This window comes from Excalfactoria chinensis, chromosome Z, assembly GCF_039878825.1.
Source record: "Excalfactoria chinensis isolate bCotChi1 chromosome Z, bCotChi1.hap2, whole genome shotgun sequence".
In the NCBI taxonomy this organism is placed as follows: Eukaryota; Metazoa; Chordata; class Aves; order Galliformes; family Phasianidae; genus Excalfactoria; species Excalfactoria chinensis.
In genome coordinates, this window is record NC_092857.1 from 7,645,430 (window position 1) to 7,671,956 (window position 26,527).

A 26,527-nucleotide genomic window follows, 5' to 3' on the forward strand; every position below is an offset into this window, starting at 1 on the left:
ATCATGAACATGGAGACATTGGTTCCCAAGTTAATGGACTTTTGACAAAAGCTCCAGTTGTGGCTGTGCAGATCCGATGAGTTACAACCATTTTATGTGTTTTGTGAGACTGACTTGCAGCTGGACTCTGATCCTTGGAATACAATTAAGAAATCTCAGGTGAGTTGTGGTCTGACCCATCTTCGCTAGATTGGTACTCCTTGCTGTTCATTTGCTTTCTTTAATGTTATGCTTTCTTATCTGTTTGATTGCTACTATGGCTGAACTACGATTTTTAATGAAATTTTCTGAATTTGACTTCCCAGCGAGAAGGATGAGTTAAGTTTTGCAAAGGAGTGTCTGAGCTGTATTTTCTGATTTGCAAAAGGTTTTCAAGACTTTCAGCCAAATCTCAAGCCCCACTGGGATCTTCCATACTTTAAAGGCACCGGAGCTTAGCTTCTTCCTATATGCCTGTTGTACTGCAGAATCTCTGACAGTTTGTAGCTCTTCCAGACTTCACAGCATGCCCTGAAAACTGCAATTTCCTTTTCTTACTTGAAACAAATTCTTATCATTTCTTGCATATGGTTTTACCGCTGACAGTCTGTAGTCCCTGCCTGAATACTAAGGCTGTAATGCTCTTCCTTGAGTTCTGCTACAGTGTATGAATGTCTTCAGTTAACTCTCAAAGTAGGAGCCACAGAAAAGGAATCTCCATTAATTTACAAATGACAGTCAGTCGGGACCGTGTTCTATGTTGGCCACCAGCTGATTCACATTTTAACGAGCTACTGTCTTCCCAATTTGAACTGTATTATTTCTTGAATCCTCAGCTTTCTCCAAGCCTATCTGGATGGCGTTTGAACGATTCATAATGTATTTTTTCTCCTACTTAACACATTTATGTATTTATGTAACTGCAGATTTAGCTAAAAGGAAGGAAAAAAGCGTCACCTCCGGCTGAACTGGAAAACAAAATTGCTGTCTGTTTGGGTAAACAGCTTCAGAGCAGGAAATCTGAAAGTCGCATATAATGACTGAGATAACTGGGCAACAAAGGCTGACTGTCAATAGGGGTGATGAGCACAACTGACCAGTATTTTCTGTGGTTGTGACATTCCCTGTTGTGTTGAATAGGAGAGACTTGATACTCCTTGCCATGTGGGTTGTTGTATCTCCAAACCTGAAATTCAGAAGTAATTCAGAGCTTGGGCTGGAAACTAGGTGGAGGATTTCTTGCTTCAGATAGGTGGAATGGCAACATGTCCTATTGGATATGTCTTCATATGGCAACAGGGACCCTTTTATTCCTTGTGTGGGTGTGTATGCTGAGGGTCTCGAAGTTTTTCACAGACTGTGTCCTATCTGTTCTCCGTCTGCTTGAAGAGAGAGTCCTGCAATGGGACACCTCCCCAAAACAGGATTCTACTGCATGAAGACACTCAGAGAGACTTGCCTGAGTTAATGACCAACAGTGTGCTTTGCCCCTGATTGGGGACTTTTCAAGGACTCTTAAGTGCCAAAGAAGCATTGCTACCTGGAGCCCTGTTCCCTTTTCCACTCAGTAAAGAGTGGGCTGAGGACGTGTACAAACATCTGTTTATCAGCTGTTCACAGGCTGGATCTATGGATCTGCTGGCTTTGTAAGAACAGAGACACCGGTGAAGGGATTTGGTGTCGTACCGCATATGTTAATGTTATCTGACATACCTCTCTGTATTATAAACATCCCTCTCAGAGAGTGGAACAGCATTAATTTTTACATGTTTTCATGCCAAATTTGCTTGCCTTTTCTAATCAAATATTTACAAACAGTCTCACCATGCTGTCTGGCATCATGAGGCAGCTCTCTGAACGAAACCATTAATTTTATGCTGCTCAGCATCGGCTGATTAGATGCTTTGTGGAGGAAGAATTGATATGAAAGCACAGAAATGAAATCAACAATAGTCCTGCCAAGCACTGTAGCCTCTTGCTACATGTTGCTTTCATTCGCCAACTGGTTTTATTCATTTATCTGAGGGAACAGTGAGTGAATCTTACTAGAGAACTGCACAGACTGTGGAGCAGCACTCAGGAGCCTGACAGTGTGTGGCTTCCTTGCTGTTTTCTTTCTGCACCTCTGCTCCCATCACCGGAGGTCAGCTCTCTGCTGTTTGTTTGAAGCACATTCTGCTCCAGCTGTGACACCTAGCCATTACAAAATATAAAGAAACAAACAGGAAGATCTCAATCTCCTCCAGGCCAAACATTATTTGTGAGAAAGGCTGAAATAGGAATAGCCATGGGCCAGGTAACCTGCGCTGCACTTCTCCTACAAGAGCTAATTTCTAGTTGCCTTTGCCTTTCTGCCTTGTGCTGCAGTTAGTTTGTTCAGACTTACTTCAAAGCCCGTGGATCTGAGGGCTTCTGGGTGGTGCCCGGGGGTTGCAGAGGGAGCAGGATCTCTGCCTGTCTGTTTTAGATGTGTAAATAGTCTTTATTGTTCTGATACTTCAGTTCTTTCTGCCTTGATAGTCCATGTCTTCCCAGATGAGGCCGAGCAACCCTGTCTACATTCTTACTGATGAAAAAGCCAATCCTGCATGCCAAGAGACATGCAGAAGACAGCATGTATCCATAGCTGCATCAATCTCAGATCCCATAGGGTGGCCCTGGCAGCAAAAGTCTCTATTCCTATAATTCCCACTGAGGGAGAAGTGTCTCTGGAGTCTTGTTTTTCAGAGAGGTTATTCAACGTTGAGTGCTGCTGCTCTGGGCCAGTACCCCATCACCGTGCATGCGTTTTGGAGAGCTCCTAACTAGTCCAAACCATTTTCTGCTCCTGCAGAGAGCAGAAAACTCACTCAGCTGTCCATCATCACTGGCTACTATCTAGCTCACGAGCTGTCACAAGGCAGCTTTGAAAACTGAGTCTTCTTTTGATTTCATTTAAAACCTGCTAATTGCATAGACTGAGTGTTATATGCATGTGATATCACCATCTGTGCTCTAAGATGACGATGCCATTCAAAATGAGTGGTTTTCATGCAGATCAGCAAGCACAGGGTCACAGAGTTAGAACAACAAGGGGTAAGAAGAGGTGGCAGAGAGAAATAGATGAGCAGCCCATATTTGGATTGTGTTGTGTCTGTCATGAAACTGGACTTGAAAATATTCTTCTGCCTTGATGTACAGTCTGAAAATAGAAAACTTGTGAGACAGCGGCAGAAGTTCACCCCAGGGGCTCTGACACAGGACGAGGAATGCTTTCACTGTCCAGAGACCAGCAGGAGGGAGGAGGTACTGAAGTCAGCATATGATGCTGGTGGGACCTTTCTGAAATGTTGCATCCAGCTATGAACAATTCAGGCCTCACTATGGACACTCAAAAAAACTTCAGAGAGCCGCAGTATGACTTACATTTGGAAACTACCATACAGTGAAATACTTACACAACTCAGCTTAGTTAGCTTAGTTATTAAAGAGTAAGCTAACTAAATAGTGATTTTCTTATTATCTATTAGTTACTTGAAGGGAAAGGGAGGAGATGTCTTACAGAACAGAACTCTTTTTATCTTGCTTTTTCATCTAGGATGGAACCTAGCAAATGGAATTCAGAGATCTCAGAAAACTGGAAATGAATTGATTTTTTTAATAGCGGAAGTAATTAAGCATAGGGACATGTGCTGAATTATTTCATCACAACCATCTCTTCTGGCCTTAGAATTTACACATCTGCATAGGACTCGTTCCATCATTAATTCTAGTGATACGTAAGTTACTTTGTAAGCTCCTGAGTTTAGATAGCTTGTCATTATTTGTAGGGCAGAATGGTACAAAGAAATTGCATAGTGCTCCATTAAAGGCTTATTCTTCTAAGGCTTTTCTGTCTTTTGTTCTGGAGATGAAAGATGATCATTTTTCAACAGTGGGAATCAGTAAAAACCTGAAGGAAATCTGTCTAATGTAATGTTTTCATTAGAGCTGAAACCTGAGAGACATTGAAACTGTTCTTCAGCAGCCTTTTGGTTTTGCCACTCCACAACAAAAATATGCATTGTTCAGTATAACTTTTATCTGTACTGATCTGCAAGGTAGGGAATTAAGTCATAGTTCTCGATTCTTAACTTCTTGCCTTATAGTGTTTGGCAGGCTGCTAAACCATCAGAACATACCCAGGAATATCTGGATTTTAACCTCCACTGACTCGTATCATAGACCACCTTATGCCATGATTCCATCGGGAACACTTAAAAAAAAAAAGGCCACTGAAAAATAAGTACAGACCAAATTCTGAGGTTTTAGAATAGAGTAAAAATCTCTGCATTTTCTTCCCCCCCCCCCCCGTTTAAATGAATGCCACGTTTTGTCCTCAAGGATATCACTTTGCAGTGATATAGATGAGAGATGATAAAATGAGTTTTAGGATATTGTTTCATGAAGTCAACTAGAGAAGGTAGGAAAGAGATTTATTCAGAGATGTTTACAGCCCTGTATCAGGGAGAAATCTAATCTGCAAAACACGTAACCAGTTTTCAGTTGTTTCTTTGGTGATTTCTTTGCACTTCTGTTTTGCCAGCTATAAGACAGGAACAACATGAATTCCCTGTGTGGAGAACTGGAGGTTTACTTTGTGCACAGAACATCCTTATTTTTTTTTAACAGTATTACAGTGGATTCAGGTCATAGTTAAGTTTTAGGAATGAATTGCTGTTGGAGTCTCACCTTCCATATAAGACAGACTGCAGGTATAGCTCAACATGCTGTTGCCAACTTGTTCAGCCCTGAATTCATCTCATCAGATTCCTAAGGGTATAAGAGAAATGACTGGAGATCTGCTTCCAAATGGGATCTATTAGCATTTGCCAGCTCCTCTCAGCACATGGTGCCTGATGAGCTGTTTTGCAGCACTGCATAGGAGATATTTGTAGAGGGACAGTATCACCTGTTCTTATTATTCGGTGACTACATAAAAAAGAATCCAGTACAGTAGATTCTCAAGGTACTAGTACTGTGGATGCCACATGGGTTGTTGGCTGTAGTTGGCCCTGCTTTAAGCATAGACTGGATGCTTCCTTCCAACCTCAGCTATTCAGTGGTTATATGTTTTTGTCTTTTTTCTCACCTTATTCCCATCATATCTGAACGTGAACTAAAAGTTGGCTCATGGTTTGCACAGGTGTTTGATGCTTTCTTTATGTGGGCCCTTTTGCCCGTTCCATTCTCTTATAACAAGTGATTGCTGTTCAGAAATTTCACTCTGAAAGATCCTCCCCTTGCTATAACTTTCTTTTTTCCCTGTCTTTTGTTACCTGATCAAAGGATTGAAAGCTGTTGATTTGTTGCCATTTACACCACAGGCTGACTTTATTCAAGACTGACAGGCGTAGAAGTTACTTTTATTTTAACTCAGTTTTTCAGAAAACGAATTGTTTTGCTCAGAAATCTACATTTAGTGCTTCTTAAAAAACACTCATACGCGTACACTAATCACCAATTAAATTCTTCACAGATCTGCTTGAGATGTACCATATTTCATGCACTAAAAATAAAAGCAAGCCAAAAAGAAATAAGTTAATGTGAGAAGAACTGATATTCCAGCCATGTACAAACAGGAATGCTGAAAGATGCTGTCCAGAATTAATCAACAGTTGCTGTTTTCTGCACAGGACAGTGGGAGGAGGACCTTTGGAGACCTGAGGGATGCCTAATGACAAATTAATAAGGATTTAGACAGGATTCTGGAAAAATATCACTTCATCAGTGCCTTGTTTTTATACACTTTTCTAAGTATCTGATGTCAGCTGCTGCTGAAAATAGGACAGGGACAGGTGTCTGAGCCATAATGGCTGCTCTCATATTAGCTGTTACTGAAAGTGCCTGCCTTTTCAAAACAGGTTGACCTGTGCAGACATCTCTGCCGCTTCTGTGCTCCTCAGTGAAACCTAAGACTTCTGCCAAATGCCTTCAGGAAATTTCTCTGAGCTGTGATATCATTTCTAATTGCCACCTCTGAGGTCTAGGCTGCACACGTCTGTCTCATCAGGCATCTGTCTGCTTTCAAGGGGCTGCAGCACCGTCATAAAACTCTTAACGTGTCTGTCCTTTAATTATAGAACACATCAGCATCTCCTGCAGTGTGTGCACCCCCCTCATTGCCCATCAGGCCAGGAGTACTGATCTGCCAGCAGCCTGGCTTGTTTGCAGTAACAGCAGCCTGGTGTGATTATCGAAAAGCGGAACATTTGTAGAGGTCTGTTTGTTGTGTGATCCAGGGGACTTCTGAATGATGTGTGCCTCCTCAAAGCCTCCTGCCGCTAACAAGCTCTTCGCCACTTGATGGCACTCTTAAATATTTAGTGAGTTGCGAACGCCATATAATATGCCCATTTTTTTTTCAAAACAGAGTTAGAGGATGTAGAGCCTCATGCATTAAATAATAAAACACTATAAAGTCTGCAGCTTAAGCTGACCAAAACAAGAAAGGCAGGAGCAAGAGTAGAGTCGGTTGTGCCAGTGGCTGCCAGCTGTGTGCCAGCTGGTTCGGCACTGGTCTGACTTCCCAGCTCTGGAGTGCTCTGCAGAGATGAGTGTCCTGTTGAGTTTTGGGGTTTGGAATGTCCTTCACTACCTGGCTTCTGAGGAGCTATGTGTTATGTGAGACTGGTAACCTGTCTGTCTGAGGGTCATGAATATATTCCTGTAAACAGCAGGAGTGTTGCTCTTGACATTACTGATAGATATTACATAGCCCCCATCAGTCATCCTTTTCTTCTCTCTTCTGTAGTGTATATCCTAGTAGTCTATGAGAAGTATGGAGAAGAAAGAGCCCAGACAACGTTAGCTGGTCTGGAATACAAATCTCCCAGTTGCTACTCTTCATTGTGTGGAGTCATTCTCCCTTTTATTTGAGTGTCTTCAGCGTGTATGTTAGCATTCACAACAATAGGCTGCACTGTTTACATTGCAAAACCAAATCTGCTAAACCTATAATGCAAAGCTCTTTCTGATCAGTATGAGAAAAGTCTGGCACTACTTATAGCTCTGTGAATTCAGCTCAGTTATGTACTTCTTTTCTTTCCACTGCTCACCTGCTCTCCTTCATGTGAACCAGAGGAGTGCTGAGCTGCAAGTCAAATACTCCTGCTGCTTTCAGGAAGGCACGGTATCTTTTCATCCTGTTTTCTGTTGTTCTTGTCTGCCTCTGAGACACTCCTGTAGCATGCAGCAACAAACGTTGCCTTACTTGCACTTGTTTGCACAGGTGTTTCCAAATCTCTATTTTTTGTTGTACCAGTTGACTGCAGTGTCTCTTGTATTTCTTTGCTGGACTGTGTTTTAGAGTAAGATGCAAACATGCATGACAGCTTGTTTCCATACCGGCTGTTTGTATCTATCAGTCTGGGTTTCTGGAGTCTTGTGTCTTGATTCTGACATGTGTGGAGCCCATAGCAGTAATTACAACTGTGGCATGGCCTCAGGTCATGTGTAAATTACAGCCTGCCTTGTTGCCTGTCAATTTTGTCTTTTCTAAAATTTCCAAAAGACTTTAAAATCCAGTTTTTTGTCTCCCTCCAATCGGAACTGCAAGTTCTGCGCTTTCCAAACAGAGCCACAACTAATAACATTAACTTGATCAGGAGTACCAGGAGTTAGTCCAGCAGTTGGTGGAAGGTGTCGGGCAGAATACTAAATGTGACATTCCAGCATCTGAATCAGCACAAACCAAAGTGGTCTGCAATTTGCCAGCGCTGGACTGAGGGGACTGCCTCAAGCCTGCAGTGCTTGCTGCTGACCAGAGGGCATCTGCTTATCCCTGGAGCTGGGAAATGCTCACTGAGCTCAGCCCAGCACAGGTGGTCTTAGCAGCAGGATTCAATTTCCACTGACAGATGGCAGAAAATAAATACTGGTGGAGTTATCAGCTCAGACAGCATCTTGGAGGGGATGTTGTTGAGATCAGTGGTGGCCCTGGAGCTAGGCTTTATTTTTGTTGGTCTTCAAGATGGAAACACAAAGTCACAACAGAAGGAATGTGTGACTGATGAAAAGACAGGTGGAGATGCAAATGCTGGGAACAGGGCTGTCAGTGATTAATTTTGTGGTCAACGGGAGTTACTCAAACCAAATGCATTTTAATGCATCCAAATATAACATTATACCTCTCTAAACAAGGAGGAGCGCCACATCTTGGAAAGCAGCAGCTCCAAAAATAAATAAATAAATAAATAAAAGTAGGCTTTTGTGGACAAGCAATAAATTTGTGTTTCCAGTGTGAGACTTTGGCAAGGAGGGTGGACATGATCTTGGAGTGCAAACAGGGAAGCCTGAGTGACAGCAGAGAGATGATTTAAGCATTAGTAAGACTGATACTGGAATACCACATTTGGTTCTGGAGCCAGTGCTTTTCAAAGAATGCATAAAAAGCAGCAGTTAGCTCAGAAAGAGCCCCAAGCTCTTTCAAGAGGTAGAGAAGTTGCTTTAAAGGTGGAAAGAGAACGACATATCCAGTTGAAATCCAGGCTGAACGTGAATTTTGTCTGACCTGAGCACAAGTCCTGCCCACGTGGGCAACTCCACATCACTGGAAAATTTCTTTATGTTCTACAATTCTCCACATAACTGAGAAGCAGCTTTCTCTTTGCAGCTCTGAAGGCAGCACTTCTGGCTGGTATGGCAAAACCCAGCTCTTTGCTGATCTCTGTGCCAATCTGGTGAAAATAAATCAACTTTTTTTTACTTGAGACTGAGAAAGTTATCAAATACATGCTGAACGCTGACTTACGTTCAGTTTTAAGTAACTTAATGAAGAGAAATGCCAGGTATGAAAGAACTCCTCCATCCAACCAAGATAAGCAGAGTGAGAATTAATAGTGGCGAGACAGACAAGTCCAATAAGGAGTTAGGTGTGACTTCTTAATCACTTCACATTATTATGCATTCAAACTATAAAATGATTTGGCTTCCCTATATCTCAAGACTTTCAAGTGAAGAGTGCACGTGCAGCCAAAAACAAGTCATAGGGTTCAAAACAGGATATGCCTGTAACACCGGTGAGCTGTGGAATAGAAAAGGCCAGGCTTTCTGACCCTGAGCTACAAATCAAGGAATTCTCAAAACATTTTCTTTCTTGAGAAGGGATTGTTTGGGTCGTTTGGTGTAAGTTGAATTTTCCCTGCCCACAGTGAGTTTCATAGCCATGTCCACAGAGATCAAGGTTTGTGTCAAAACAGCAATATACTTGAGTGCTGGTGGCTGTTATAAGGAGTAGAAGCAGAGTGAGCTTCACTGATTCCAGTTTAAATCTCTCAGGGATCCTGGGTTGAGGGAACCTTGAGCAGAGCCCTGTGACTTCCTGGTTCTACTCCCAGTTCTTCTAGCTTGCTGTGATGTCTTGGGCAGTCCCTCCATTCACCTTTCTCTTTCCCTTGGCTATAAGAAGTAGTGCTGCAGATGCTTAAAGGACTCTGAAGTGCTATAAAATTTCCAGTTATTATTGTTAGTCCTCATCAGCCTTTAAAAATGCATTCAACACATACTCAGATTCTCTGAGCTGTACAGAAAAATGTGCTCTTTCCTGATTTTTCTGAAGATTTGGCATACAGTAATGCTCGACTTGCCAGCCGTTTCACTTCTTACAAGCATGCCCATTCTGCAACCACAGGGAAGTGTGGAGTTGGCAGAGCTATTTAAGTCAGTGAGGAGAGAGTCTTGCTGAAGCAGCACAAGCTCACTCAGTGTGTTTTGAAGCAGGGTAGATGAACCTGTGCTCAGTGCCACACTGCACAGGTTTTGTTCACTGATAGAAGAAAAATGTATTGAGAATTCATTAATTTGTGGCTTGCTCAGTCATCTGTGCTGTGCAGGTTGTAGCATGGGGATACGCTTAGAATATGCAGAGGGTTTTATAACACTGAGTGATAATAATAATTTACTTGGGGACATTCAGTGGACTGCAGATAACCTTTTTTGTCCTTTACTGTTTAAACAGTTGGAAGGCAAGTAAGCAGCTGAGCTTACTCTTTGGGTACCAAAACTTCTGTCATTGAAACTGATCTCTGCTCACTGGGGGATATCGCATAGCTGGGTGAAAGGCACAGCCAGCCACGGCCCTTGGCTTCTCCAAAATCCACCCCTAAATGAGAGAGCCCCAGGCAGCAAGCTCATCAAAGTGTGGGCATATCTAGGAAAGGAATGTAGATGTGCTTCTGCAGCTGTGATGCTCAGATACAAGCAGCTGTTCGCAGCCGTTCTTCTCCGTCTTGCTTCTTTTTATAGATGGGCAGATTTTAAGCAATGGTGTTTCCTTTTAGCGTGGTGATTTCTTGGTACAAGCTGTATCTGTGAGTCAGCTGGTGGTCTTGATTTATAAAAAGACATGTATCTTGGGATTTAAGATAGAAGGCAGTGCTGTTTGGGGTTTTAAGTCCTCCAGAGATAAAATAGTTTGCAAGTTTAAGACACAAGAAACTGTAGCATTGCCTTCTTCTGTAGTAAAAAATCTCTAACTCATGACCACTGAAGATTTTTGCTTCTAAATTTTGATGAATACAGGATTTACCCCAAGCATTGTAACTGGCACGGCTCTCCGGCTGTCGTGTTGAGCTCCCAGGTTTGGCCAACAAGTATTTAGTAAGAAGTGGAGGAGAAACATGCAAGGCTCATGAGTTTCTTGGTGATCCAAAAGGGAAAGATGAAAAAAAATGATTCTGTCCAACGAACAGAATATCTTCATCTGATATTGAACACATAGTGATGCTTTTAAGTTCAGCTATGGAAAACTATAAATGAAAAAAATCTGTTAACGCAGACGCTTTGTAAACCTCAGAACAAAGGATTTATATGCATGAGCCATGGGGTGATAGCAGATAACAGGGTGATATTTCAAGGTACTGTTCTCCCTCTAAATCAGTATTTTTCTGAAAAGACTTTGGGTCGAATCCACCCAACTATATATGCAAATGCAGATTAATATTTTAGATTGCATTAATGGCTGGTTTGAAACCTATTTCTGATTGCATGTGATACTTTCAAGTTCAGTTCTCCTGGTTGAGACCAGTAATAATGCTGTTTGCATCTGTCATTAGCAAAGCTTCCCTTCCAAAAAGGACTTGTTATGTGTCAAGCTCTGATATGTAACCTCTGCTCAGTTGAACACTGAGGATCCTCATCACATACAGCTCTTCCTCATTACAGCAAGAGTCTGTTCACTTTTCTCTTTTTGCTGCACTGCTTTGCGTCTTCCTGTAAAGTGGAATACAACTCCTGCTGGCATGCTTGTCAGAATAACTGTCCAGTATCTCTAGTGTCTCCAGCCCTTGTATCTCAGAAAAAGAGCCACATTTCAAGTTGCACTTCATGGGTCTGCAAAGGGCAGATGCTTTAACCTCTTCCTGTGTGTGCTGGTGTATCCATGCAGTGCAGAGCAGCACAGTGCAGCTGCTTCTGATCTGACGTTGCTGCTTTTGACTCTAGCAGGGGTGCAGCAACCACTGCCAGTTCTTGAGCTTGCACCCTTTGCTTCACTGTGTTCTCACAACATTATCTCAGTAAGCTGCCTGCATCCTCAGTGGTGGCCTGGACAAGAGTAATTCAAATCTTTGGTGGGCTGAATCACCCTCTGAAGCAGTGTCTCTCTGCTCTCTGCACAGAGAGCACAGGAAACAGCCATCCAAGGCCCCTCAACAGGGAACAGTCTCGGAGGTTCCTAGAGTGTGTGGGAGATAACTTCCTGACACAGTTGGTGAAGGAGCCGACAAGGGGAAACAAAACTCTGGACCTGCTGTTTGTTAACAGAGATGGTCTGGTGAGGGATGTAAAGGTTGGAGGCCGTCTGGGACAAAGTGATCATGAAATGCTAGATTTCTCGATCCTTGTCGAACCGCGGAGGGGAGTCAGCAGAACTGCCACCTTGGACTTCCGGAGGGCGGACTTCAACCTCCTCAGGACTATGGTTGAGAGGGCCCCCTGGGGAGTATCTTTGGAGAGTGTGGGAGCCCAGGAAGGTTGGGAATACTTTAAGGAAATTGTCCTAAAGGCGCAGGAGCTGACTGTCCCAAAATCGCGAAAGATGAGCCGACGGGTGAGGAGGCCGGGCTGGCTGACCAGAGACCTTTGGCTTGATCTAAAGAACAAAAAGAGAGTTTACGGTCTCTGGAAGAATGGGGGAGCTACTTATGAGGATTACAGGTTTGTAGTGAGGCTGTGCAGGGAGAAAATTAGGAAGGCCAAGGCGCAGCTAGAACTGAGCTTGGCTTCTAAGGTTAAGGAGAATAGTAAATGTTTTTATAAACACATCAATACCAAGAGGAAGGCTAAGGAAAATCCCCATCCCTTGTTGGATTCTGAGGGCAACTTGGTCACTGAGGATCGGGACAAGGCTGAGGTACTTAATACCTTCTTTGCCTCGGTCTTCAATAGTTATGCTTGTAACTCCCTGGGAACGCAGCCCCCTACACTGGTAGACGGGAAGGGGGAACCAAAAGAGCCTTGCGTGATCCGTGATGAGATGGTCCTGGATCTACTTAGAAAGCTGAATGTTTATAAGTCCATGGGGCCGGATGGGTTGCACCCTAGAGTTCTGAGGGAGTTGGCGGATGTGGTCGCCAAACCACTGTCCATAATTTTTCAGCAGTCTTGGCTGACTGGGGATGTCCCGGTGGATTGGAGACTGGCAAATGTGACGCCTATCTTCAAAAAGGGCCGGAAAGATGATCCTGGCAGCTACAGGCCCATCAGTCTCACCTCGGTGCCTGGGAAGGTTATGGAAAGGATAATCTCAGGTATCATCATGGACGAACTAAAGGTCAGCCATGGGATCGGGCCTAGTCAGCATGGGTTTATGAATGGTAGATCCTGCCTGACTAACCTGATTTCATTCTATGACAAGGTGACCCGCTTAGTAGATGAGGGAAAGGCTGTCGACGTGGTCTACCTGGACTTCAGTAAGGCCTTTGACACTGTCCCCCATAACATTCTGGTAGAGAAGCTGGCTGCCCGTGGTTTGGATGGGTGCACGCTCCGCTGGGTGAAGAACTGGTTGGATGGCCGGGCCCAGAGAGTTGTGGTCAATGGAGTGGAATCCAGTTGGCGGCCGGTCACAAGTGGCGTCCCCCAGGGCTCGGTGCTTGGGCCGCTTCTGTTTAACATCTTCATTGATGATTTGGATGAGGGGATTGAGTGCACCCTCAGTAAGTTCGCAGACGACACTAAGCTGGGAGGGAGTGTTGATCTGCCTGAGGGGAGAAGGGCACTACAGAGAGACCTGGATAGACTTGATCGATGGGCCAAGGTTAATGGAATGAGTTTCAACAGGGCCAAGTGTCGGGTCCTGCATTTTGGTCATAACAACCCCAGGCATCCCTACAGGCTTGGGGAGGTGTGGCTGGAAAGCTCCCAGACGGAAAGGGACCTTGGTGTGCTGATGGACAGTCGGCTGAATATGAGCCAGCAGTGTGCCCAGGTGGCCAAGAAGGCCAATGGCATCCTGGCTTGTATCAGGAATGGTGTGGTGAGCAGGACTAAGGAAGTCATCCTGCCCCTGTACTCAGCATTGGTGAGGCCTCACCTCGAGTACTGTGTCCAGTTTTGGGCACCTCAGCACAAGAAGGACATGGAGGTACTGGAGCAGGTCCAGAGAAGGGCAACGAGGCTTGTTAAGGGCTTGGAGAATCAGCCCTATGAGGAGAGACTAAGGAAGCTGGGGCTGTTTAGTCTGAGGAAGAGGAGGCTGAGGGGAGACCTTATTGCTGTCTTCCAGTACCTGAAAGGTTCTTACAGTGAGAGTGGGGCAGGTCTATTCTCACTACTGACTTGTGACAGGACGAGGGGAAATGGCCTCAAGTTGCGCCAGGGCAAGTTTAGGTTGGATATTAGAAAGAACTTATTTACAGAAAGGGTGGTTAGGTACTGGAATGGGCTCCCCAAGGAGGTGGTTGAATCGCCATCCCTGGATGTGTTTAAGAGCCGCTTGGATGTGGTACTCAGGGATATGATTTAGCAGAGGTTTGTTGTTGTGGTATTGTTTTGTGGTTGTTTTTTAAGAGATAGGCTACTGGTTAGGCTGCGGTTGGACTTGATGATCTTCAAGGTCTTTTCCAACCCGAGTAATTCTATGATTCTATGATTCTATGAACTCAGTGCCAACAGGTAGAAAATGAACACGCATCATGGAGATTTTGGAAATATGCCTGGTTGCTCAGCACACCTCAGGAGAAATAAGAGCACAGTTCAGCTTGAGTTCAAAGGCTGTCCAACAGATCTGACTTTCTAGTCCGTTTAATGTGAGTCACTCCTAGTAGGTCACCTTCACAGCCTCCTGGGTGTCTTGTCAGGATTGGACCTCAACCTAATCCCAGTTCAGTGACATTACTTGGCAAAGTCAAGTCTGTGAATTCTGAGGACAGGGAAAATCTCTGACGGGGAAAACAAGTTTGCTTCCTTTTCATCTAGAATTCTAGGAAAAAGTTTCTCCCTCTTCCAAACAAAATATGCTAATAACGCTATTTGTGGTCAAATACATTTAAAGTGATGCTAGTTTTGGAATCTTGCCTTTCTGCAAAATAAGGAAACCCTTTTCCCTGCCTGGCTGTACAGAAGGACCATGAAAAGTATTGCAGCATACTTGGAAAGTCCACCATCCAAACACAATGCAGAAACAGTAGTTTTACTATGTGTGAGTTAGTAAAGTAACTCATTGGATGTTCTATATGGACATGATAAACTTGAGGTCAGCAGTGCCTGTACCTACCTGTAAGTTGATTTGGGTTCAGCCTCCTGACAAGGAAAGTACTCTGAAGTTAGTGTTATCACTACGGCACACATTTACCAAGTCCTTATCCTACAGGGTGGTCAAAATGTTAGGCAAGGCAAGAAGCACTGTTCTGGAAATAAGATGAGTAGAGTGTACCTGCAGCACAGAGAGCAGTGAATTTGTTTCCTATATACAGAGGGCATTTGACTGTGAAAAAAATATATATTTGTAGAGATGGCTAGGATGACGTGAAAGAGAGCACTTGGTTGATAGATTAGGAAAGCTCCTCTTTTGCTTCTGGAGAGGTTTTCTACATCAGCAGCTTCTCTTCCCTGTTAGAAGAATTTAGAAATTGGTTTTTAGGCAAGCAAAAAAACCTGTAGAGGACAGTCAGGAGGACAGAATAGAAAAAGAAAACAAGAGAAAGATGATCCTATTGAGAATAGAAGAGAGAATTTCAGGCAGCACAGAGGAGAGGTAAAAAAAGGCAGAAAAGGAAAAAAAATGGAAAGTCTTATCTAGAAAGAGCTTCTGTGCCACACAAAGAGATGTTGGACATAAGCTGAACATAAAGGTGCAGTGACTTGTGCATTGTACAGTTTTCTGTATTGTCAGTAGATTTGATGCTTTACACATACTTCAGTGAAATGCTCTTAATGAAAAATGGGGAGATTTAGATTGCTAAAGGGCAGTGAGGCACTGGAACAGGTTGCCCAGAGAGGTGATGGATGCCTTATCCTTGGAGTCACCCAAGGTCAGGCTGGAGGGGCTCTGAGGACCTGATGGGGCCGTGGGTGCCCCTGCTTATTGCAGGGGAGTTGGACCAGCTGACCTTTAAAAGTCCCTTCCAACTCAAATGAGACTATGATTCTAAGAAAGAGCATGAGCTTTAACATCACATATCGCCAGTGCAGAATTTGAAATATATCTATCCTTGATTCTGCCTGAATGTGTGCAGTGTTAATGAAATCCAAGCCTACAGAAAGAATTGTTATGGACACTGAAATGTGCTTTTCCTCCAAGGCCTCTCAAATTTCCATCCTAGAAAGAAAAGTTGCTAGAACAAGTAGTTTCTCTTCATACACACACTATCCCTACATCCCTGACATATCAGTGGCAGAAAGGATGCTCAGATGCAGGCACCCCAGCATGATCATTTGGTCCCACCACAAGCATGTTTCCCATAACCTTGCATGCAGGTTGGTTTGGGGCATAGGTGTTGTCAGATCATATATCTCAGTAGCAGAGAATCTTAGGAGTGGATTTAACAGCAAAACTCTTTTCTGTTTAGATGACTTCATGAAGCAAAGCCAGGGCATGCTTGTGCTCTACACTATGAAGAACCCCTCCTTCCCAGAGTATGTCTTCAGCAGTGAGAGTGGCATCATGTGCCTGGATATCCATAATGACCACCCCCACTTCTTGGCAGTGGGCTTCTATGACGGCAACGTGGCCATCTACAACCTTAAGAAGGCAACTTCCCAGCCGAGCTACAAGAGCAGTGCTAAGTCAGGAAAGCACACAGATCCAGTGTGGCAGGTGGGTGTGCTCTTTCCTCTCACTGAACTTCTAATTGAGCTGAGTACTGGCACAGCAGGAAAATATGCTGTATGGGCAGAAGTGTTGGTTTGATTCATGCATTAGTGTGTGATACTTAAGTTGTATTTAAAGTTCGTTTTAAAATGCACAGGAAGGCAAGGAAATTGCTTGAATCCTTGGTCCTCAACAGAAACTGAACACATTTACAAAATTTTGCTTACAGAATTATTTCTCCTTAGTTTTCATTATTACAAATTATTTTCATTTGGGGAGAAACTGAACACCTCTGAATATACCAGCATACAACGCTTTCTGTGTTCCAAACACAGAATCCAATGGCAATAAGTAATGAGAACCATCTAAAACACATACCTCAGCCTTGAAAATGACTTCTTTTGAGCACAACAAACCCAAGGACAGCTGTCTGCAGAACTGACTGTCACTGAGATTCAAAACACAGCACCCTGTGGTTGATTGAGAAGTTTTCTAGTGAGCTAAGCATTGCAGTGTGCAGGTAATGCTCTTAAAGTAATGCCTTTTAAAATGCCTCCATAGCATCTGTCACAAAGAGGCACCAAAGACAGGATATTGTAAAGGACTGGAGTGAATATGTTGCTACAACCAGCTAGCTTTGTAGTTATGTCTACAGTATAATCTGAGTTAGGACTGGAGCACTGAAAGGAATATATAATTCTGATCTTGTTCATAGCAGTGGAAGTGTGGCAGCACAGACTTTAGCACAGTCTGTATGGGCCTGCCGAGGTGCAGTTGTTCATATTTTGGTCAGGACTACAGGCTTTGCTGGCACCTGATTTAGGCTTTGCTGCCTAATGTAGACATAGCTCTATGCACACGGTCAGTATTCACTGTACTTTGTCATATAATGCATGATTTGTCCCCTAATCCTAGGTCCTTGTCATCTCATCTTTCAATAAAAAATCAATCAATCAATCAAGGCATCCCAATGGGGCTTGTAGGTAAATGTGGGACCTGCCAGAAGCAACAGTGGTGTTCGTGATAAACAGATAAGTGATGCAAAAGTAACATGTTGGAGGACATCTAAATTTTGTATTTGCTGCCTGTCTGGACAAAGCTTTTCTTCCAGAGAACATTTTCATCTCTTCTTACAGGTTTGTGTGATACCCCAACATTGGATTGTTCTCACTGTACCGTGTGTCATACTTACACGTACACAGAATCTATCTTTGCACATACACAGCCCCAGAGGCAGAAAACTCCAAGCGTCTCCAATTGCCATTCAGGCTTCCAGTAAAAAAAAAATAAAAAATAAAGTAGTAAATCCTACATGGAGCTTTCCATGACCTTGCTGCAGCATGCTAGAGGTGGTCATGGTTGCTGCTGCACTTTAGAGATGCCAGAATCACAGATCATTTGTGCCCTTGATAAAATGGGGAAAGACGGAGCATGCTTAAGTTGGCCTCATGCATACAGAACAGCAGCAGCCACATGCAGCATCAGATGCAATCTGTAAGGAGCTTTTAGAAGTTGGCCTCATGCATACAGAACAGCAGCAGCCACATGCAGCATCAGATGCAATCTGTAAGGAGCTTTTAGAAGTTGTAGTGTACTGCCTGACAGTTCAGAGGTGAAGAAAACTATTAGGCACTCCAGGGAGATAGCTCTGCAAAGGAAAGAAATCACATAATGGATATGGATAGAAGTATGTATGAGTAGCCTGAAGTTCCCATTTGTTTGTTTTATTTCCGGAGGTTGAGTGCTGAGAATTATTACCCTTATTTTTTCTCTTCAGTAAAGTACCTGTATTTTTAGTAAACTTTTGAGTGTATGGCTTACCTTGCTGTAAAATGAGTGTGCAAAGTTAGTTATAAGGTGATAGCACAGCAATCAGGAAAAGAGCTTGTACACCTTGTTGGAATGATCTGAGCTGTAGCTATTTGTCAATATTAGGCAAAAGGTTTATGAAGTGTTTTCTCTCCTTTTGTTGGGAGAAAATAAGTCCTGGAGGATGATTTGTTCTGTTGAGACACTGCATTGTTCTTCCTCATCTAGCATTTAATGGTTCTAGAAAGTGATGTCTTGTTTCTCAGATTTGACTCAAAAAATATGCTCTGTTCTATCCACACCAATACCACTATCCTCTGCAGTCCTCACTGACGTAGAGGCTGCAAGCCCATGCCTACGAAGACTAATTAGAAAAGTAACAAAATTCTCCAGAACAATTAAAAACCTTTGTTCTCTGGACTGCCTGGCTCCTTTGTTTTGAAATAGTGCATTGTTTTTGCAATGAAAGCAAAATAGGAATTGAGTTAAACAGCCTGACGGCTCTTTTCTTTAGCCAATTCATCTTCAGTAATTTAGTAGTATATCAGAAAGTTTGGATTAAAAAAAGCCAATGTAATAACCCATTATTAAGATAAAAAATAATCTAATATAAAATTTCTGTTACCTATTAGTGAGTTCATCCATCTGATGCTGGCTCCTGTATTTTTAAAGATTGTAACAGTGGTTTCTTCTGGACTTGGCAAATGTCTTCTTTATATTTAGTTGCACTGCAATATAAAAGAAGAAAAAATCTGGCTTGTTTTAAAGCAGATATTTCTCACTCTTTACTACCAATTAAGTTCCAAAGTCAGAACTATGAAGAAAGAAAATAAAGGAATAAAGAATTACACAGGCATACAAATGTATATGCATACAACGCAGTGTGACTGTCACAGTCACCAAAGCTTTAGCTTTTATGGGAACATAAAATTGGAAATGATCTTGCAGATCAGTGAGGTCAGACCTCTGCCTAAAAGCTGTCATATCCTGGGAAACTGTGCCAAAAATATCATGTTCTGCTGGGCAAGAGTTTTTGTAGGGCTAGACTAAACCCCACTTTAATTGAAACAGTGCTCTGAACAAGCAGCACGTGCCTCAAACCCATCATCTCCATCACTGAGTACTCCTATAAAGCGTGCCCCTAGACAGGGTATCTCCTTCATTCAGTGTCTCAGTCACAGAGCTTGGCTTTGGATCTTAACTAGGGTAGCCAAAGCGGCACAACTTGACTAGACTTTGGCATGCGGGACCCACAAGAGCAATCTCTTCCAGGTAGAAGAATCAACCTGCTGGGAAGAGGCTTTTAGCATCGAGATCCCCTTTCATTGTCAGCCCTTGAGCTTTGTTTTCACTTCTCAACTTTAAAAAAAAAAAAAGGCTTTTTGTTTTTTTCTTCACAGCTTAAAAGAGTGATTTTCTTCTTACTCCTCATCCTTTGAATATTTGAAATATTTTAGGTTTGAAGCATTTGGAAGCTGTAGCAGTTCAGAAACAGGGATCGGGTGATAAAGTATTTGCTCGGTCAAAGTTCTGCTGTTCAGTTTTCCTCTTGAAGCACATCTTATTCAACAGATCTGTTTCTGCCACGTGCTTCTGGTCCACTTTCCCATAGGACTTTATTTCTGCTTGCTTCTGGGATTCATACAGTGCCAGCACTGCTGCAGGGGACTGACATATTCTTTCTCACCTTTTTTTCCAGTCAGCAGTACTGACCAAACTCTCAGTGCAGAGCGCTGACCCTAAGGTCTGTAAAGGGAATATTTATATTGGCTGCACTTGGAGCAGGCCGCAGCTGTGGCAGGCCAACCCATGAGCACAGCTTGGTTTGGGATTGCTATGGAGAGATCACTGATCGGAAAAACAACCCGGTTCTTTGTGCATGCACTGTATCTGATCTGGCCTGCCGTGGTGCTGGCGCCATGGAGCTTCAGATGGCATCCTGAAAGAATTATTTTCTGCATTCTGCTTGTACATGGGAGGAGAAAGGGCTGGCTGCTGCCTAGTAACTCTTTGCCAAATGCCATTCAGGTTGAACGTGATGCTCGTGGTTAGGACAAAATGGGCAAGGCAGCACAGTAGTAGCCTGCAAACTCCTGAAGGAAACCTAAGTGAATGCCAGCTTGCCTATTGCTTTACCGGTTGAATTGATGGAATTCTGTCTCAAATGTAAAGCATATAAAAGCGCACCTGAGACCAACCACATGAAGGTCAACAAGAGCAACTGCTGGATTCTGCCCAGGAGGGTTGTGGAGTCTCTTTCTCTGGAGATATAAAAGAACCTGCTGTGTCAGGGGGGTTGGACTCGATGATCTCTGGAGGTCCCTTCCAACCCCTACAATTCTGTGATTCTGTGATTCTCCGCCTGGGAAGGGGCAGCCCTGGCTGTAGGTACAGTCTGGGGAATGAGAGGCTGGAGAGAAGCGCCCAGAAAAAGGGGAAGGGTCTGGAGGGCGAGCTGTGTGTGGGGCAGCCAGGGCAGAGGAGCTGAGGGGAGCCTCATGGCGGCTGCAGCTCCTCACAGGGAGCGGAGGGCAGCGCTGAGCTCTGCTCCGTGTGACAGCGATGGGCTGAGGGAACGGCACGGAGCTGTGCCAGGGGAGGGACGGGGTTCGGGAAAGGCTCTGCACCAGGGGGCGGTGGGCATGGAACGGGCTGCACAGGGCAGCAGGCACAGCCAGAGCTCCAGGAGTGTTATGTCAGTGCTTTCAGATACAGCGTTTGAATTTGGGTGGTCCTGCATGGAGCCAGGAGTTGGAGTGGCTGATCCTTACAGGTCCCTCAGAATATTCGGTGATTCTGAGTCTCTCTCACTGGAGTTTGCTCTGTAATTTTGCAATTGATTGATCCCTTCTCCATCTCTGCTTTCTGTGGTAATAAATCCTTAAATAGCTGCAGTGAATCATAGCAGTTCTTGAAGCCACCCCAGGCTCACCTGGTGAGGTTTTGGCTTGCTGAAGAAAGTAAATGAGATCAGTTGCAGAGCTCCTTTAAAGCCAGCATCGCTTGCTGTTCTCCAGGCTGCTGGGGACAGCTTCACACGCAAACAAAAAAGGCCCCTCTAGGAAGCAGATTGTATTTGCTGCACTTACTTAGAAGAAAAAGCATTTTGTTCATAACCCACTGTCACACCAGCACATTTCTGATGATGGCCAGTCTCCTAAATCTGTCATCTGCAGTCAGACAAACAACTTTTGTGGCTTGCTTTGCTTCTAAGATGTTACTGCTTCACATAATATTTTGTTTCTTTGGCTTCAGGCGAACAAAGAGTTTGTTGCAAAGAAAATAAAAGGAGAGGCAGAAGGTTGTTATCAAGGTCAGAATAAAGATCATCTGTCTCAGAGCAAGCTCGATTCTTCTGCTGTCACTCTCACTGCTAAGAAGCACAAACTATGTGTTTGTTGTGGGCAGTGCCATGGGAAAACATTATTCAGCTCCATGGCGATACTGTTATGGGGATAAGTTCAGTGGAGAAACAGAAATTTGGAGAAGGAAGAGCAACATAGACCTTAAACCAAGAAGGCTGGGCTGGAAATAGGGATGAAGAGAAGCAGGATGGCTTGTCATGTGAGCTGGCAAGTGAGAGAGTGTAGGGGATAAGGGAGAAGAAACCTGATGGCAAGGGTCATTTAACACAAATCTTATAGGATAATGCAAGCAAACTGCATCTTGTACTGGGTCAGTTGAGCGTCTGCACCTGCAGCTTTCTCCTACTTTTCTTCTGCTGCCAGACTTGCTTTGCATTCCTGGCCCAACACAAACACTACAAGTTATGTTAACCTCTTATGTCCCAAGAGTAAAAGAGGCCCCTGTAGCCTCACATGAGAATGGCAGCTTGACTTCAGTCACTGAGTGCATGCACAGAAGTACAGAGGTTTGAGAAGAGTGTCCATGGAGCAAACGGGGGCTTTGGAGGCCCCACGTCTGTTAGAGTCTCCCTTGCTGGGGCAGCCCTTAGCTGCACTTCTATTCCCAAAGGTTAACTTAAATACCAGGGGCAGGCTGGGATTGCCATTTGCTTGCTGTAGAAAATGGTAAAGAACAGCAGTTTTCTGGTCATTGTTAGAGCTGGGAGAACTCACTGCGGTCATGGTTTTGCTGTAAGAAATCTTGTCCCCATGTAGACAGTTTTCAGCGCTCTTCAGGGAATGCTCTGCTGATCCACAGGAGTTTATCCCAAAGTTTTACATTCATTTAAAGTGATGGTGAAGGTGGTAGAAACTGCAAGGCAGTGCTGTGGTAGAAATACTAGATAAAATCTTTTACATCATGTTTATACCTTGTTGAAATCCCTTTTGACACTTTGTGAGGCACTCTCAGGTTAGAAAAGGTAATGTCCAAATGCTTCCTTCTAAGTATCTTTGACAATAATAGACCAAGTCCTTCATTTTTTAACTTCAATGTTATATGCCTTGAGATGATATCAGACTGTATCTGCTAGAGATTTCGCTTCTTTAACTATTCTTCTAAACTGCACCTTGAGTGGGGATTCTTACACGTTAGAAATTCTCTTGTAAAGCATTGCAGATCATGTAACATTTGTCTGAGAAGAAATTTTTTCCCCTTTGATTCTGCTCTTCCCTCTGTACTTCATACAGATGCTGAATTTATTTTCTTTCTTTTGCTCTGACCACTGCTTGCTAAAAAGATTCTTCTTTAGTGCTGTGTTGTTTTTCTCTCTTCCCATCCTTTTTACTCAAGAACCAGATCACTTCACTGTGGATTGCAAAGTTGTTTATTTCTTTTCAGTAACAGCAAGCAAGGTGTATGTAATTTGCTTTCTGCATGGCTTGTACTGGTGCTAGCTCACAGAGAAATCTTCACTCATTAAAGGTAAAGTCAGTTCTTGGGATGCTGTAAAATGTTAGCCTGAGGCTTCAAAGCCTGGAGAAGTTGTAATGCATTTGTTTGGTTACTCGGATCTCTGAATCTTCCTCTGCTGCTTTATGGCCATCAGAAACGTTAACTAAATATTTAACAGAAATCGAGAAGCTATGTTAGGTCTCAGTGGAAAAAACATGGCCTGTAACATATGACTGCTGATAGCAGGATTTTCAAACCAGGTGTAGAAAGCACATGTGGGTCTTAACAACAGTGACACAGCCTGCAAAACAACAAGGAAGATGATGTAGAGGTAAGGGAGGGGTAAGGGTAGAGCAGGTATGGTGAGGTCAAAGTCATGGTCTGCTGGGGGCAGGGGCTGCCACAGCTCCCACCCATCACATGCTGCAGTGAACACCTCAACTTGGTGTGCCTGGGGACAGAGCCCCAGCCCTGCAATGATGGGAACCTTCTGTCAGTAACATTGCAGATGCTGTCTCTGATTTAGCAGCATCAGAAAGCTTGGGGATTTGGATGTGAGCCTGCCTGCCACGTGCTCTCCCTGTGCAAGGAGTGGGGAACTTCTTATTTTGTCTGTAAATTGAATATCTTGCCCAGTGAGCACAGTCAGAATTGAAACCAGGAGCTGTGAATTCCAATTGGTTGAAATGCCTGAGTTTTCTGGCCTCTGGCACCCATCATTCAGCTGTGTTCTGTCTGACATGGAAACTCTACCACTGACAGGACAAACAGGAGAGAGTCTGATGGCTGGGTCTGTGCTCCTCAGCTGCTGGTATACCAGCCTAATAAATGCAGCAAGGAGTGCTGTGAGGGGAATAAGCAAGCAGATCCCTGGTACAAAGCAGAGCAACCACCTCCCAGCAGGAGGAAAACAAACTGAAAGTAGGGCCAGCCCTTATCCAGTGCTATTTATAACTGAACTCTGCTTCCTCCAGATAAATCTGAGGCTGTGAAGCATGAGCAATGCACAAGCCCCAGGCTGGGCCTTTGCCCTGTATCAGCGTCACTTTCATGCCATGCTTGCTGCTCAGCTTGGTGCTGAGTCCCTCTATCGCCAAGTATACTCTTTGCTAGAGCTTTCTCTATCCTCTTTCTGCATCCCAAATTCATGTATGGTGTTTGAAGGCACTGTGGTACAGTGGGTCTGATTCTTTACTACTGTAAGCTGATCTTGCACCCCTGGGCTCATGGGCTTCCAAAATGTAGTGATTTTCAAGATGAAGGCATAAAGGTGGAAGGCAGTTGATCCAGCTGTGGGGGAAAAGCGATTTTCCAAAGAGGAGTGTTTATGGGGTTAAATAAGATGTGGGAGTTTGTTTTACAAGGAGTCCTGAGTGTTGGTAAACATATCTGAAAGTTTTCTCTCAGCTATCAATAAGCTTTCAAGTACTAAAAAGGAAAAAAAAACAACCATCATCAACAAGAAGGCTTTCAGTAAAGCTTGGTTCTTGCTATTGCCTCCAGCAAGATCTGTTTCATCAGATAAGCCTGTTGTTTGCTTGTACCTTTGAAATAGCCTCAGCCAACCTCACACCTGTGGTGCAGGTAACTGATGGTCTCTGGGTGCGCCCAGACACACCTGTGCTGTGCCTTCCTTTCCAGGCTGCTTTCAGATGCTGAGGAATTCTTCCCTCCAGTTCGTTGCTTGGTGAAACGCTGTCCTGCCAGACTGGCTTAGGTGATGCCCAACTTCTTTGTAGGTGAAGGTGTAGGTGAACTTTCATTTCAGTACCTGCCTGCTGTTTTCCAGCCTGTGAGCCACTCTCACCGTTGTGTTGGTATATTTATTATCAGGAAAGCTGTGTTACACAAAATGATGGTAGGTGGAGGTAGGAGGCAGCCAATTAAATCCCTGTTCTGCTTCCGGTGAGCAGTACCATAGGCCAGAACTGCTCACTACAGATGCAAGAGAAAAGAAGGAAGCCCAAATTAAACTGAAAGGTATTGGAGTCTCTGAACGTTTTTACATTCATCAGCTGTCTAAACCATTTTCTCTCTAATACAATCAGTACATCCAAATGTTAAATATTACTCGCCTTTAGGAAGAGGTACTAATTACAAACCTTGTCTCTTTAACAGCTGATGTCATGGGGACAAGTTTGCTTCCACAGCACACTGATCCAATCCATTCTGCCCTGTTGCATAATTTTACAGCAAAGCATCGACATATTTTTCTACAATGGAAGGAAGAGCGCCAAGGACGCTCCTCTGCTTAGCAGCTCCCATATCTCTAGTTTGCTGTCATAGCCAAAGCATTTGCATTTAAAAGAAAATCCAGATTCCAAGATAGGAGCATTCTTCACTGGATTTATTTTTAAGTGTTTATTTATATGTATGTAAATCAAAGTAGTTTTTATTTATATCTTCCCATCAGCTTTTTCTTACACTCAAAAGACTTGTCTGCTGTACAAAGCAGTCTCATCTATTGCAGTGGATGAAGCAGTCACAGTATGGTTGAACTTGACGTGCAGTACACTCGTGAGAAGTGAGACTGAATTTAGAATCAGAGTGAGCCTTCATTTCTGGAAAAAGGAGACTGCTCCTGAATCACAGAAATGAGAACTGGCAGAGCCCTTGAGAGTGTCCTCTTCTTCTGCCTACAGTGTCACGGATTCTACAGTATCATTCCTGAAGTGCTTTCTTCAAAATGAGTTTGTCTGGCTGTCTTCAACAGTTCTGATGGTCTGAAGTAATTATCCGGAAAGTCTTAGATGTAACATACCTGTTAATCCCTTTGAAAAAGATTTCTGTAATCCCCCTGCCCTGGCAGTATCACTTTGCTGATTCCTGCACCATCCTCTGATCCTTTTCTGCGCTACTGCCACTTAGCTAGAAACTCCCTAATTTCCACTTATTTATGTGCTTTCTTCTTCCTGCGTACCTCCGTACTTGTCTTTATCAAATTTAGTCTTATTGTTTTCAGACTGAGTCTCCAATTTGTCAAGTTATCCTTGAGTTCTGATAATAATAACAGAAACCTTTGTCTCATGTGTTTTGCCATCCATTATGCAACTTACTAATGAAAATATTGAATAGAACGGGACCTGGGATGGTCCCTTGTGGGAACCATCTACTGTTCTCTCTCAACTGGTCAGGAAGTCACTGGTCATTACTCTTGCAGATTCATTTTTTCAATCACTCATCCACTTCACTGTAATTACATCTAGACTTAATTTTCTTAGCTTGCTTCTAAAACATCGCAAGGAGTATGCCAAAAGCCTTACTAAATTAAAGGTAAATCACATCTGCTTCTTTCCTCTAATCCTTTAGACCCATTACCCTGTCAGAGAAGGAAATCAATTTTGTTTGAAAAGATCTTTTCTTGACAAGCCCATACTCACTGCTCCCTATCTTCTTGGACCATAACTGCATACTGATGACTTAATACTTTGCTCCAGCTCTCAAGGTTCTGAGGTAGGCTTACAGATCCACGGTCTTTTAACATTATCTTTCATGCTAGCTTTTGTTTTGGGGTTTCTGGAGATGTTTTGGCCTTGTTCCTATCTTCCAGGACCTCTCCTAGCTTCCATAGATAATTATGTATGATTTAGAGATTGTTTCACCTGCTGCTTGAGCACCTTAGGGTGCATATCATCTGGTCTTGCTCAGTTGGGTATATCTGTCTTTGCA

The 26,527-nt window shown here is 43.5% G+C and overlaps 1 protein-coding gene across 4 annotated transcripts in view; it reads left to right on the forward strand.

The window, feature by feature from the left end:
• The window catches only part of DNAI1 (dynein axonemal intermediate chain 1), a 131,194-nt gene that overhangs the window by 45,776 nt on the left and 58,891 nt on the right, over positions 1-26,527 (forward strand). For all 4 annotated transcript variants that reach the window (XM_072359377.1, XM_072359375.1, XM_072359374.1 and 1 more), the window contains exon 13: positions 16,008-16,255. In XM_072359377.1, coding sequence (XP_072215478.1) covers positions 16,008-16,255 — 248 coding nt within the window. The remainder of the gene's footprint in view (positions 1-16,007; positions 16,256-26,527) is intronic.